General features: G+C 52.5%; 1 protein-coding gene across 3 annotated transcripts in view; it reads right to left on the bottom strand.

The window, feature by feature from the left end:
* Positions 1–8,539, bottom strand: part of LOC147086648 (filamin-A-like) — a 63,826-nt gene extending 55,287 nt beyond the window's left edge. For 2 of the 3 annotated variants that reach the window (XM_085978788.1, XM_085978787.1), the window contains exons 1-7: positions 8,296–8,539; positions 5,707–5,804; positions 4,780–4,927; positions 4,572–4,690; positions 3,235–3,312; positions 2,485–2,647; positions 1,156–1,356 (exon numbers count right to left, since the gene is read on the bottom strand). In XM_085978788.1, coding sequence (XP_085834914.1) covers positions 1,156–1,356; positions 2,485–2,647; positions 3,235–3,312; positions 4,572–4,690; positions 4,780–4,927; positions 5,707–5,804; positions 8,296–8,461 — 973 coding nt within the window. In that variant the 5' untranslated portion in view covers positions 8,462–8,539. The remainder of the gene's footprint in view (positions 1–1,155; positions 1,357–2,484; positions 2,648–3,234; positions 3,313–4,571; positions 4,691–4,779; positions 4,928–5,706; positions 5,805–8,295) is intronic. The other variant, XM_085978786.1, reaches the window with a different exon arrangement.
* Between the last annotated feature and the right edge of the window lie 3,724 nt (positions 8,540–12,263).

A 12,263-nucleotide genomic window follows, 5' to 3' on the forward strand; every position in this document is an offset into this window, starting at 1 on the left:
TTCCCCAGATTTTAGAAGGTTAATCTGTGATCTGATCGAAGTTTAAGATATTAAAGGGGAACCGATCAGGGTAGAGAGAGAAACTAGTTCCGCTGGTTGGGGATTCTAGGACTAGGGGGAACGCAGACTAAAAATTAGAGCCAGACCGTTCAGGAGTGAAATTAGGAAACACTGACACACAAAGGATGGTAGAAGTTGGGAACTCTCCGCAAACAGTAATTGATGCTAGATCAATTGTTAATTCTAAATCAAAGATCGATATGATTTGTTAACCAAAAGGTATTGAGGGATATGGGCCAAAGGCAGGTAGATGGAGTTGGGTCACAGATCAGCCATGATCTCACTGAACGGTGAACAGGCTCGAGGGGCTGAATGGCCTCCTCCTGTTCCCATAACTCCCAAGCCCTTCCCCATCCCAATTAATGGGCCGAGGGGGCAAGTTTCCCCAGATGGCACCCTCCTCACGTATCCCCTTTGCCCGCTAATTTAATGAATGGGGAATCGTAAAGCAACAGGCAATCCGGTCATTCCAGGTGGAAACTGCCCCCGAGCTCAGGAGACAGCAATTTGAGAAGTTGTTCGACTGAATGACCCGTCTATCTGGAAGAGGAACTGCAACTCGCTGTCCGTGCAAGGTTCTCCACTCCCTTCTCAAGGGACACTTGCTGGGTGCAACTCTCCCGACATCAAGTGCTGTCCTCCCGCCCAAACCCAGTAGGAACTTGTCCAAATTGGTGCTCTTCATCTTGAAAGCCATCTTGGACAGTCCACTGGAGGAGGGAGGGGCACCATGGGAAAAAAAACCCCAGGGAACATCATCTACAGACACTCCAGGATTAACACTCGATTCTTCCCTAGCCAGAGGGCAACCACCATCTAATTCCGCCTGGACCTTGGATGCAATCTCTGGCTCAGGACCGCTCCAGGAACCCCATCTATGGACATAGACAAACGGGAGGAGGCCATTCAGCCCCTCGAGCCTGTCCTGCCATTCAATTAGATCACGGCTGATCTGTATCTCAACTCCAATTTGGTTCAGTATCCTTTACCCAAAAGTCTATTGATCTCAGTCTTGTCATTTTCACTTGACCCCCAGACTAGAGTGCCATTTGACCAGACCCCCAACAAAACAAGACCCAGGAGGTCACGGCCCACCTTCCGCGATGGTGACCGTAAAGGGGCTCTTGGGGATCTGCATTCCTGCGAAGGTGATGTAGATGGTGTGCACCCCCTCGACTGTGGGCTTGTACGTGCAGCGATACGAACTGTTGCCCCGGTCCTCCAGCTGGATCTCCACTGTGTCCTTCTTACCATTTGGGTCCGTGACGGTCACAGCAACATCTCCGACACCAGCACCTTGGGAGGAACGGATCAGAATTTAAAAACCCGAAACACCGCAGACGCCAGGAATGCTTAAAAACAGAAAACACTCAATGTCTCTGGAGTGAGATGAGAAAGTTAACTCAGTAACTATGGCCTCACCTCCTCCAGCCCCTACAACCCTCCGAGATCTCTGCGCTCCTCCAAATTCCAGCATCTCGCGCATCCCCCCCCCCGATTTCCATCGCTCCACCATTGGCGGTGGTGCCTTCAACTGCCTGGGAGGGGGGGGGGCTCCCCCCCGCCCCAAGCTCTGGAATTCCCTCCCTAAACATCTCCGCCTCGCTACCCTCCTAAAGAGAAGCGGTTTCCACTGGCGGCGGGTCAGTAACCAGAGGAGACAGATTGAAGGGGATTTTGGCAAAAGGACCAGAGACGACAATTTTTTTTCCCCCGCAGCGAGTTGTGATCTGGAACGCGCTGCCTGAAAGGGCGGTGGAAGCAGATTCAATAGTAACTTTCACCAGGGGAATTGGGTAAATACTTGAAGGGGGAAAATTGCAGGGCTGTGGGGAAAGAGCATCGAAGATAGGAGCAGGAGTCGGCCATTCGGCCCCTCGAGCCTGCTCCGCCATTCAATGAGATCATAGCTGATCATCCAAATTCAGTACCCTGTCCCTGCCTTCTCCCCATATCCCTTGAGCCTTAAGAAATATATCCAACTCCTTCTTGAATATATTTAATGAATTGGCCTCAACTGCCTTCTGTGGTAGAGAATTCCACAGGTTCACCGCTCTCTGGGTGAAGAAATTCCTCCTCATTTCTGTCCTAAATGGCTTACCCCTTATCCTTAGACTGTGACCCCTGGTTCTGGACTCCCCCGCCATCGGGAACATCCTTCCTGCATCTAGTCTGTCCAGTCCTGTTAGAATTTTATAAGTTTCAATGAGATCCCCTCTCATTCTTCTAAACTCCAGCGAGTATAAGCCCAATCGACCCAATCTCTCATACAGCAGAGTGGGACTAATTGGAGAGCTCGTTCACAATGGGCCAAATGGCCTCCCATGCTGTGACATGACAGAGTTCTATGACAAATCAGGAGCTGCTGTGAAGCACTTTGGGACACCCAGAGGTCATGAAATACAAGCGCTCTCTCTTCATTACCTGCGGTGTAGATGTCAAAGTATGTGGACTTGTTCGCAGCATTTCCGATGGGTTCCAGGCCAGGCCCCTGAGCAGTGACCTTGCTGGCATCACCCTGTGCCTTCCCGATAGTCACCTCGAAGGGGCTCTTGGATATGTGCTGCCCGGCAAACAGGACAGTCACCTGGGGGAAGACAAGGAGGAGATCAGGTAGAGATTGACTGGTGAACAAAGTCCACATCAACACAGGGTTACTAGAGCGAGTGGTCAGCGACAGATTCCTCCCAACAGCCTTAGCTTGGGCACACACCTACCCAAATGGTCTGTGCTCCACACGAGCCTCCTCCTCCTCAGCCAACTCCATCGGCATATCCTTCCACCTCCTCTCAGCTATCGTCAAGTTAGACCCCCTGCCCAGGGAGGGAAGACCACTTTATTCAGCACAACCAGAGATAGCAAGGCAGGGGAAATCCCGGTCCTGATGGAAATTCAGCAACACTCAGTGCACGATGGGCTGCATGGGAGGCTTCACAGTGAGAATGGTCAACCATCCCAAGGACATGGTCTGGGCCCTCGCAGATAGAATGACCGAGACGAGATACTGGTGGGAAGCCAATAGCGTTTCACCATCGCACGGGGATGGGGAAAAGTCATCAGAAACAGATAGAACGACAGGGATCTATTCGATTTAGCATTGGGACTGGGAGAAGCCCATCATTGGGCAACGTTATGGTTGGACTTACCACACTTCAAGGTCTACTTGTCTCTTACCTTGTGAAGTCCCACCACCTTGGGAATGTAGTAGACGGAGTAGGTACGATTTTTATCGTTATTCGCTGTCACTTTAGCCTACACGTGAACAAAAAAAATTAAAGTCAATGCAGGAACCACTGCTGAAATAGTCACACATCTATCAGGATAGATTGAACAGGCTGGGGCTCTTTGAGAGAGAGAGAGAGAGAGAAGGCAGACAGGTGATCAGAGAGAGGTCTTCAAAATAAGGAAAGGGGTTCGATAGGATAGACGTAGAGAAGGTGTTTCCACTTGTGGCAGAGACCAGAACTAGGGGCCATCAATAGAAACATAGAAGATAGGAGCAGGAGTCGGCCATTCGGCCCCTCGAGCCTGCTCCGCCATTCAATGAGATCATGGCTGATCATCCAAATTCAGTACCCTGTCCCTGCTTTCTCCCCATATCCCTTGATCCTTTTAGCCTTAAATATATCAAACACCATTTTGAATATATTTAATGAATTGGCCTCCACTGCCTTGTGTGGTAGAGAATTCCACAGGTTCACCACTCTCTGGGTGAAGAAATTCCTCCTCATCTCTGTCCTAAATGGCTTACCCCTTATCCTTAGACTGTGCCCCCTGGTTCTGGGCTCCCCCGCCATCGGGAACATCCTTCCTGCATCTAGTCTGTCTAGTCCTGTCAGAATTTTATAAGTTTCAATGAGATCCCCTCTCATTCTTCTAAACTCCAGCGAGTACAAGCCCAATCGATCCAATCTCTCCTCATACGTCATTCCTGCCGTCCCAGGTATGAAGACAGTCACTAATAAATCCAACAGGGAATTCAGGAGAAACTTCTTTACCCAGAGAGTGGGGAACTCGCTACCACAGGGAATTGGTCGAGTTGAATAGCAGAGTAAGGGGAAGCTCAATAAACACATGAACCGATTGGCCCATTTGTGTTGTATGTTAAGTCATGCAATTCCTTAAACTTAAAACAATTCAGTAAATCATAATAAGTGTGCAAAAATCCCATAAACTATGAAATCAATTATCAAGAACTTTGTGCGACAACCTAGCGATAGACCACTCCACCCAACATACGGTCAACAGACGTCTGGCAGGCAAGATGTGGGAATGGAGCACAGGAGGGAAGAGGAAGAGGAGGGTGGGTGTTTCCAGCTCTGGGATCAAGGCCACAGCCACTGCTCCTCCTCCTCCTCCTCCCCAACCCCACACAGCCACAGACCCTGCCCCAAGATACCAGCGGTCTAGCAGCAGGATTGAAGGACTCTGGGGCACGGAGTGGGAAGGAAGGAAGGAGGTTCAGCACCATCTTGCATCAAAAACCAGGCACCATTCTGGACGCCCCTCACCTCCTCACGATGCCCAGCCGGGTCCTCGACGTAGACGAGAACCTCGCCAAGCCCGGCACTGATAGTTTCGACCGTGAATTCCGCTCGCCTCATGACCACATTGCCAGTCGGTTCAACTCCTTCGGGGAGAAGAGGAAAAATATTTCAAATAAAGAAACAAACAAAAAAAAAAAAATCAGGCAGCGACAAAGACAATGTGTTTACAGACCTGGCCCGTAAGCCCGGGCTTTCTTGGGGTTCAGTTTTGGTCGGAGTGGGGCGCCAGGCTTCAGCTTGGCCTTGGGGAACTGGGACAGATAGGTCATGACAGAATGTTCGTCCACATTCGGATCCAGAATCTCTTCTGGGGTGATGACCTGGAGAACAATATGCAGATGTTCAAAAACTGCCCCTCCGACAGCACGGCGCTCCCTCAGTACCGCCCCTCCGACAGGGAGGCAGAGGCTCCCTCAGTACCGCCCCTCCGACAGTGAGGCGGAGGCTCCCTCAGTACCGCCCCTCCGACTGTGGCGCTCCCTCAGTACTGCCCCTCCGACAGTGCGGCGCTCCCTCAGTACCGCCCCTCCGACAGTGCGGCGCTCCCTCAGTACCGCCCCTCCGACAGTGCGGCGCTCCCTCAGTACCGCCCCTCCGACAGTGCGGCGCTCCCTCAGTACCGTCCCTCCGACAGTGCGGCGCTCCCTCAGTACCGCCCCTCCAACAGTGCGGCGCTCCCTCAGTACCGCCCCTCCGACACTCCCTCAGTACCGTCCCTCCGACACTCCCTCAGTACCGCTCCTCCGACAGTGCGGCGCTCCCTCAGTACCGCCCCTCCGACAGTGCGGCGCTCCCTCAGTACCGCCCCTCCGACAGTGCGGCGCTCCCTCAGTACCGCCCCTCCGACACTCCCTCAGTACCGTCCCTCCGACAGTGCGGCGCTCCCTCAGTACCGCCCCTCCGACAGTGCGGCGCTCCCTCAGTACCGCCCCTCCGACACTCCCTCAGTACCGTCCCTCCGACAGTGCGGCGCTCCCTCAGTACCGCCCCTCCCCTATTACCAAAGTTGCCATCTGAACAGGTTAGACAACTGCATTCAACATGCAATCGCTCCGGTCTGTCAACAGGCCCGCCTCCTCCTCCCAGCATGCCAACATACCTGAGGAATGCCCAACCAATCGTCAGCCTGTTGCATGGCTTCCCGAGCATTGTCCACAGGCTTGCTACCATCCCAGGTTTCCCAGTCTGGGCACAGACCTAGACAGAAAAAAAGGACAAAAAGTCAAGTCTAGTCGCACGCAAACCTCACTCCTCTGTCAGTAGAGGCATCTTCCTCCTAACTTCTGGGTCATGGCCCACCCAGTGATCCAGGCCAATTGCTTGCTCCCTGGATCCAACAGACGTTCCAATCCCCTGGGTGGGTGAAAGGAGCAGCTCAATAATACCATAGCCCGCTTGATCGTCACTCCCTCCACCACCGGCGCACCGTGGCTGCAGTGTGGACCATCTACAAGATGCACTGCAGCAACTCGCCAAGGCTTCTTCGGCAGCACCTCCCAAACCCGCGACCTCTTCCACCTAGAAGGACAAGGGCAGCAGGCGCATGGGAACACCGCCACCTCCAAGTTCCCCTCCGAGTCACACACACCATCCTGACTTGGAAATATATCGGCCGTTCCTTCATCGGCGCTGGATCAAAATCCTGGAACTCCCTCCTTAACAGCACTGTGGGAGCACCTTCACCACACGGGACTGCAGCGGTTCAAGGCGGCGGCTCACCACCACCTTCAGTCGTTCCTGGGATGTGGGTGTTGCCGGCAAGGCTGACATTTATTGCCTGCGAGACGGTGGTGGTGAGCCAAGAGGCAACTAGGGATGGGCAATCTGCCAACACCCACATCCAGAGAGTTAATTTTGAAGAATGCGAGACGATTAATCATTGAGTCAACATAACTCCACCATTAGACCGTATTCCCAAGGAGTGTTGGCAATCACTGCATAAGTAAAGCCACAAGGTGCACCTCCAATCACTGCCGACTTCAGTAGGGATGTCCCAATTAGCCTCACGTGCTCCCGGGGTCAGAAAGGGGCCAAACGGGGGATTTAAAAAGCGAGGTGTTGGATAGGGAGAAGCTGTTTCCGATGGCAGGTGGGTGCGTGACCAGAGGACACAGATTTAAGATAAAATCGGCAAAAGAGCTGGAGGGGAGACGAGGAATGTTTTTACGCAGAGAGTTGTGATCTGGAACGCGCTGCCTGAAAGGGGCGGTGGGAGCAGATTCAATAGTAACCGTCAAGGGGAATTGGAGAAATACTTGAAGGGGAAAAATGTGCCGGGCTGTGGGGAAAGAGGGACTAATTGGAGAGCTCGTTCAAAGAGCTGGCAGAGGCACGACGGGCCGAATGGCCGCCTCCTGTGCTGCAAGGTTCAATTAAGAAATCGTGCATTGCCCACTGCTCCTGATTTTGGAAGATTAAAAGGGATCCGAGGATTGGGTGGGAAGGTGGAGTTGAGGTAGATGATCAGCAATGATCTTATTGAATGGCAGAGCAGGCTCGAGGGGGCTTACATTATTCACTGTGTTGATTGAGACAGCGCTCGGATGGGGTCACGAAATGCTAAAATCGGGGAGGTGACTAAAACTGGCACCTTGTAAACTGCACTGACAGAAAGTGCCTTTTGTGGAGAGCAGTGGCTTTAAGTAACCGGGACTGAAAGAAATACAAGCAGCGAGGGTGCAATAAAAATCAGTCACTTCTTTCCCCCCCGCCCCGCAATATAAACCCCTGGCGTTCGACCAGAACTCTTGGCAATCAGGAACATTCCACTGAGCAGAGAGTGGGCACAGGGTTGGCCCGTTGCACCAATGAAAGGTTTATTTTTAGAACGAGTCGTTAATGAGAACCAGACAAAAAGTTTTTAGTACCTTAACTATCGGGAAGCTGGGATAAAGCGAAAAGGAAACAGGATTAGATTTTCCGCCCAATTGCTTTCGAACGGGTGGGTTCCGAGTGACATCAAGGGTGCAGCAAAGAATCAGGTCAACTGGACAGTGCTGGTGCTCCACACGAGCCTCCTCCCACCCAATCAGCAGATCCTCCTATTCCCTTCTCCCTCTGGGCAGAGAGGTTTCTCCCGAATGCCCTATTGGATTTATTAGTGGCGGTCTTTTATTGATGGCCCCTAGTTCTGGTCTCCCTCCTACAAGTGGAAACATCCTCAGGAGTCTACGCAATCAACTGCCCCAAGGCACTTCACAGAAGCCTGGTCAAACTCCAATCCACATTAGGAGATATTAGGGCATGTGACCAAAAGCTTGGTCAAAGAGGTCGGTTTTAAGGAGTGTCTTAAAGAGGGGGGTTTAAAGGGAGGAATTCCAGAGCTCAGGGCCCAGGCGGCTGAAGGCACAGCCGCCAGTGGTGGGAGGGGGAAGGTGACAAGGGTGGAGAAAGGGTCGATTCGCCAGACACTCCCGGCTTCGCAAGCCTGGCGTAGCTTTATTCTGCCCCTGCTGTCGACTCTCAACCCACACCCAGGAATCAGCTACACTACAAGAGCCCGGGCAAGGTGGGCAAGTGCCAGCGGGTGGGAAGCGGAAGCAACAGCAACAGCCCCAGCTCCGCAGGTATCCGTGGGGGGAGAAACCACGGAAAATTAAAAATCAGAGCTTGAGGGGGGGGTTTCCCCTCCCCCCGCTCCCACTAACTGGGGGTTGAGTAAGAGGGGTGAAGCGAGCAGGGTCCTTACCCGGAGCACAGCTATCCACCAACGCGCCCAAGGCCTTGCCGGACTGCCAGTCGCGGCTGAAGTTGGTGATGGGCATTTCGGGCAACTTGTTCTGGATCCATCCCAGCAGCCTCTGCTTGGGGGTCTGTTTCTTGGCCTCGTCGTCCTCCTCGTCCCACATGGGCATGGAAATGGAATAATGAAGAATGAGGGTCCATATCAGGCCCAGGATCAACTTCAGGTTCCCATCCACAATGGCTTTGCTGTCTACATACCAAAAAAGCACATTACAGCGTTAGTTCATCTCATCTTTCCCCCCCCGCCATCCACAGTTTAACTTGCATTTATCCCACGCCTTTAATGTATTAAAACGTCCCAAGGCGCTTCACAGGAGCGATTATCAAACACAATTTGACACCGAGCCACAGAAGGAAATATTAGGACAGGTGACCAAAAGCTAGGTCAAAGAGGAAGGTTTTGAGGAAAATCTTGAGGGGGGGGGGGGGCACAGAAAGGTTTAGGGAGGGAATTCCAGAGCTTGGGGACCAGGTGGCTGAAGGCACGGCCACCAATGGTGGAGCGATGGAAGTCGGGGGATGCTCAAGAAGCCAGAATTGGAGGAGCGCAGAGATCTGGGAGGGTTGTAGTGGGCTGGAGGAGGTTACAGAGATAGGGAGGGTTGTAGGGGCTGGAGGAGGTTACAGAGATAGGTGTGAGTTAGGACATGGGGCAGTGAGCACAGGGGGTGATGGGTGAACGGGACTGGGTGTGAGTTAGGACACGGGGCAGTGAGCACAGGGGGTGATGGGTGAACGGGACTGGGTGTGAGTTAGGACACGGGGCAGTGAGCACAGGGGGTGATGGGTGAACGGGACTGGGTGTGAGTTAGGACACGGGGCAGTGAGCACAGGGGGTGATGGGTGAACGGGACTGGGTGTGAGTTAGGACACGGGGCAGTGAGCACAGGGGGTGATGGGTGAACGGGACTGGGTGTGAGTTAGGACACGGGGCAGTGAGCACAGGGGGTGATGGGTGAACGGGACTGGGTGTGAGTTAGGACACGGGGCAGTGAGCACGGGGGGTGATGGGTGAACGGGACTGGGTGCGAGTTAGGACGCGGGGCAGTGAGCACAGGGGGTGATGGGTGAACGGGACTGGGTGTGAGTTAGGACGCAGGGCAGCAGAGTTTTGGATGAGCTCAAGTTGACAGAGGGTGGGAGGTCGGACAGGAGTGTGTTAGAATAGTCGAGTCTAGGAGGCGACAAAGGCAGGGATGAAGCTTTCAAGCAGCAGGCGAGCCGAGGCAGGACCTTATTGCAAGAGCCAACAGATATACAAAACTAACTGTTGGAGGTTATTACGAAACTAACTATTGCAGAGGTTATTAAGAGTGAGAACAGTGGAGAGAGAGAGAGAGATCACCACCAGACTGTGGGAAGACTCAAGGAAAGGCATTTTAATGAGCAGGAATGGTGCCGGCTGGTCTAGGAGTGAAGGGATGAATAGCCCCCTGCGTTATAAATATCAAGAGAAATGGGTAAGTGAAGGGCTTGTCCAACAGTGACTGTTACTCAATGCAGAAGGAAGGAACAAAGAACAGTACGAGATGTTCTGGATTTGGGGGGTGGGGGGGAGCATTGCCACGTGGTGTAGAGACATATCAAGCACAAGGTACTCAACGCACATAGCAGGAACACACTTGTGTAGAGACGTTAACTAACCCTAGAAAGAAACAGCGTGCTCGGAGCCCCCTGGGGATTTCAACCCTAGTCTTGCTTAAGCTAGTGCGAGCGGTCGAGACGACTCGCTTACTGGGCCCGATGAATCTGCTACGCGGGAGTATATCTCAGTACCAGTCTCCTGGATTGGATCAGATCAGTGAAGAGTATATGAACAGGAGGTCTCCTGGGCCTGAAACTTGTATCAAGGGAAAAATAGAAACAATAATATCCTAAAAACCCAATACATTGAGTTTTTGGGGGGGGGGGGGGGGGGAAACCACATTGGTAGCCATTTTTGGACTGTTCTACAAGGTTAGTGATCAACTGAATGGCAGAGCAGGCTAGAGGGGCCGAATGGCCCACTCCTATCTCATGTTCTTAAATAGACAGGAGCGACAAGACCCTACAGGCCAGATGGCTCAGGAATGGACGTGCGAGTGCCCCAGGGTGGGTTGGGGGGTGGGTTGGGGGGGGGGGGGGGGGGAAGAAAATATGCGAGTAAGTGTGCCACAGCGCGCAGGAGAATCATAGAATGGCTTCCTTCTGTGCTGTAACCATTCGGCCCGTCGAGCCCCTGCCGGCGCTCCACAAGAGCACTTCAGCGAGTCCCACTCCCCCGCCCTTTCCCCGTAGCCCTGACAATTCTTCTCCAGGTACTTCAACTCCCTTCAGAAAGTAGTGATCGAGTCTGCCTCCACCACCCTGTCAGGCAGCACATTCCAGATCCTAAACACTCGCTTCGTAAAAAAGTTTTCCCTCTGGTTCTTCTTCCAATCTTAAATTTGTGTCCTCTGGTTAGCGACCCTTCCGCCACAGGAAACAGTTGCTCTTTATTTACGCCATCTAAACTCAAGGTTTTCAACAACGCGATTAAATCTCTTCACCTTCTCGGCTTTAAAAAAAGGTGCTTATAAAGCTCGCCACCTGCACTGAATGGCGCTTACCACCACTAAACAGTAATGGAAGCTTTGTAAAACATCTCCCCCCCCCCCCCCCACCCCACCCAATTTTATTGTATTTAGCTTTCACAACTAACGTACAGGTGTCTCTGGAAACAAACTATGGGAGAGTTTATAGAGGTGATGAATCATTGTTTCCTAAATCGCCAAACACAGCATCTAGACTGGGGAGAATGCAGTCAATGAATTCCGTCGTCATTCGGGTTGGGATTGGTTCGTATGGGGGAATGGAACCCTTTCACAGTCCTGGCACCTGGTGTGGTAATATTAAGCATTCCCAGCTCGAGTACAACACAAGTTGGATGCAGAATGAAGCTCCCTCTACACTGTCCCAACCTGGAGGGGAAACCTTAACTGCATCAATAAGATAGTTTCCATTTCCCACACCGGGCAGCTGCGGGGAGCAAGAACGCCAGTAGGGACACAACTGTGGGAACATGCCATTGGGACTGGGTGGATTATTTTTTAGTTCATTCTAGGGCAAAAGGCCCAACTCTAAACCCCTCAGGCATAGTGAGCTCACTGATCACACTGGACTCATGCCCTCAAGGCCAAAGGGGGTAGGAGAAATGAAAACCTCGGGTGGGGTGGGGGCCAAGAGAGTTTGGATACGACATGCCTCGACAGAAACACGGCCCTTCCACCCCTGCTGACTCATGGTCTCGGCCAAGACACGAGCAACGGCCAATGCCCAGCAATGGGAATCTATTACGGAAATATCACAATAGGGGTGGACGGATGCAACACTATGGGAACAATAGTGAAATAAATCTTGGCACCCCACCCCTCCCACTGCATCATGGGTAAACAGGGCAATGACCAGGGCATCCCATAGTATGCTTCAGGGCACGGTTTCTGGCTCAAGTTTGAGAAGCATCGCGCGTTATGTTTTTAAGTTGCTCTGTTTTTAAGAACTGGCGTTATCTTGCCCAACGCCCAGAGTGACTCACTGGGAGGAGGGAGGGAACAATTAATCTTTCCATTAAGGCCAAATCATCCTTAGTCAACTGCTGACACAGCCTTGGTTGATGGGCAGGAGAGTGTAACACCCAGCTGTTCAGGGCCGCGCTGAGGGAGCGCCGCAGTGTGTGAGTGTGAGTGTGAGTGTGAGTGTGAGTGTGAGTGTGAGTGTGAGTGTGAGTGTGAGTGTGAGTGTGAGTGTGAGTGTGAGTGTGTGAGTGTGAGTGTGTGAGTGTGAGTGTGAGTGAGAGTGTGTGTGTGTGTTACTGAGGGAGAGCTGCACTGTCAGAGGGGCCATCTTTTGAATGAGATGTTAAACAGAGGCCCTCGCAGGTGGATGTAAAAGGTC

The sequence above is a fragment of the Somniosus microcephalus genome, unplaced genomic scaffold (genome assembly GCF_052327205.1).
Source record: "Somniosus microcephalus isolate GS21.2 unplaced genomic scaffold, FLI_Smic_1.0 unresolved_chr7, whole genome shotgun sequence".
In the NCBI taxonomy this organism is placed as follows: Eukaryota; Metazoa; Chordata; class Chondrichthyes; order Squaliformes; family Somniosidae; genus Somniosus; species Somniosus microcephalus.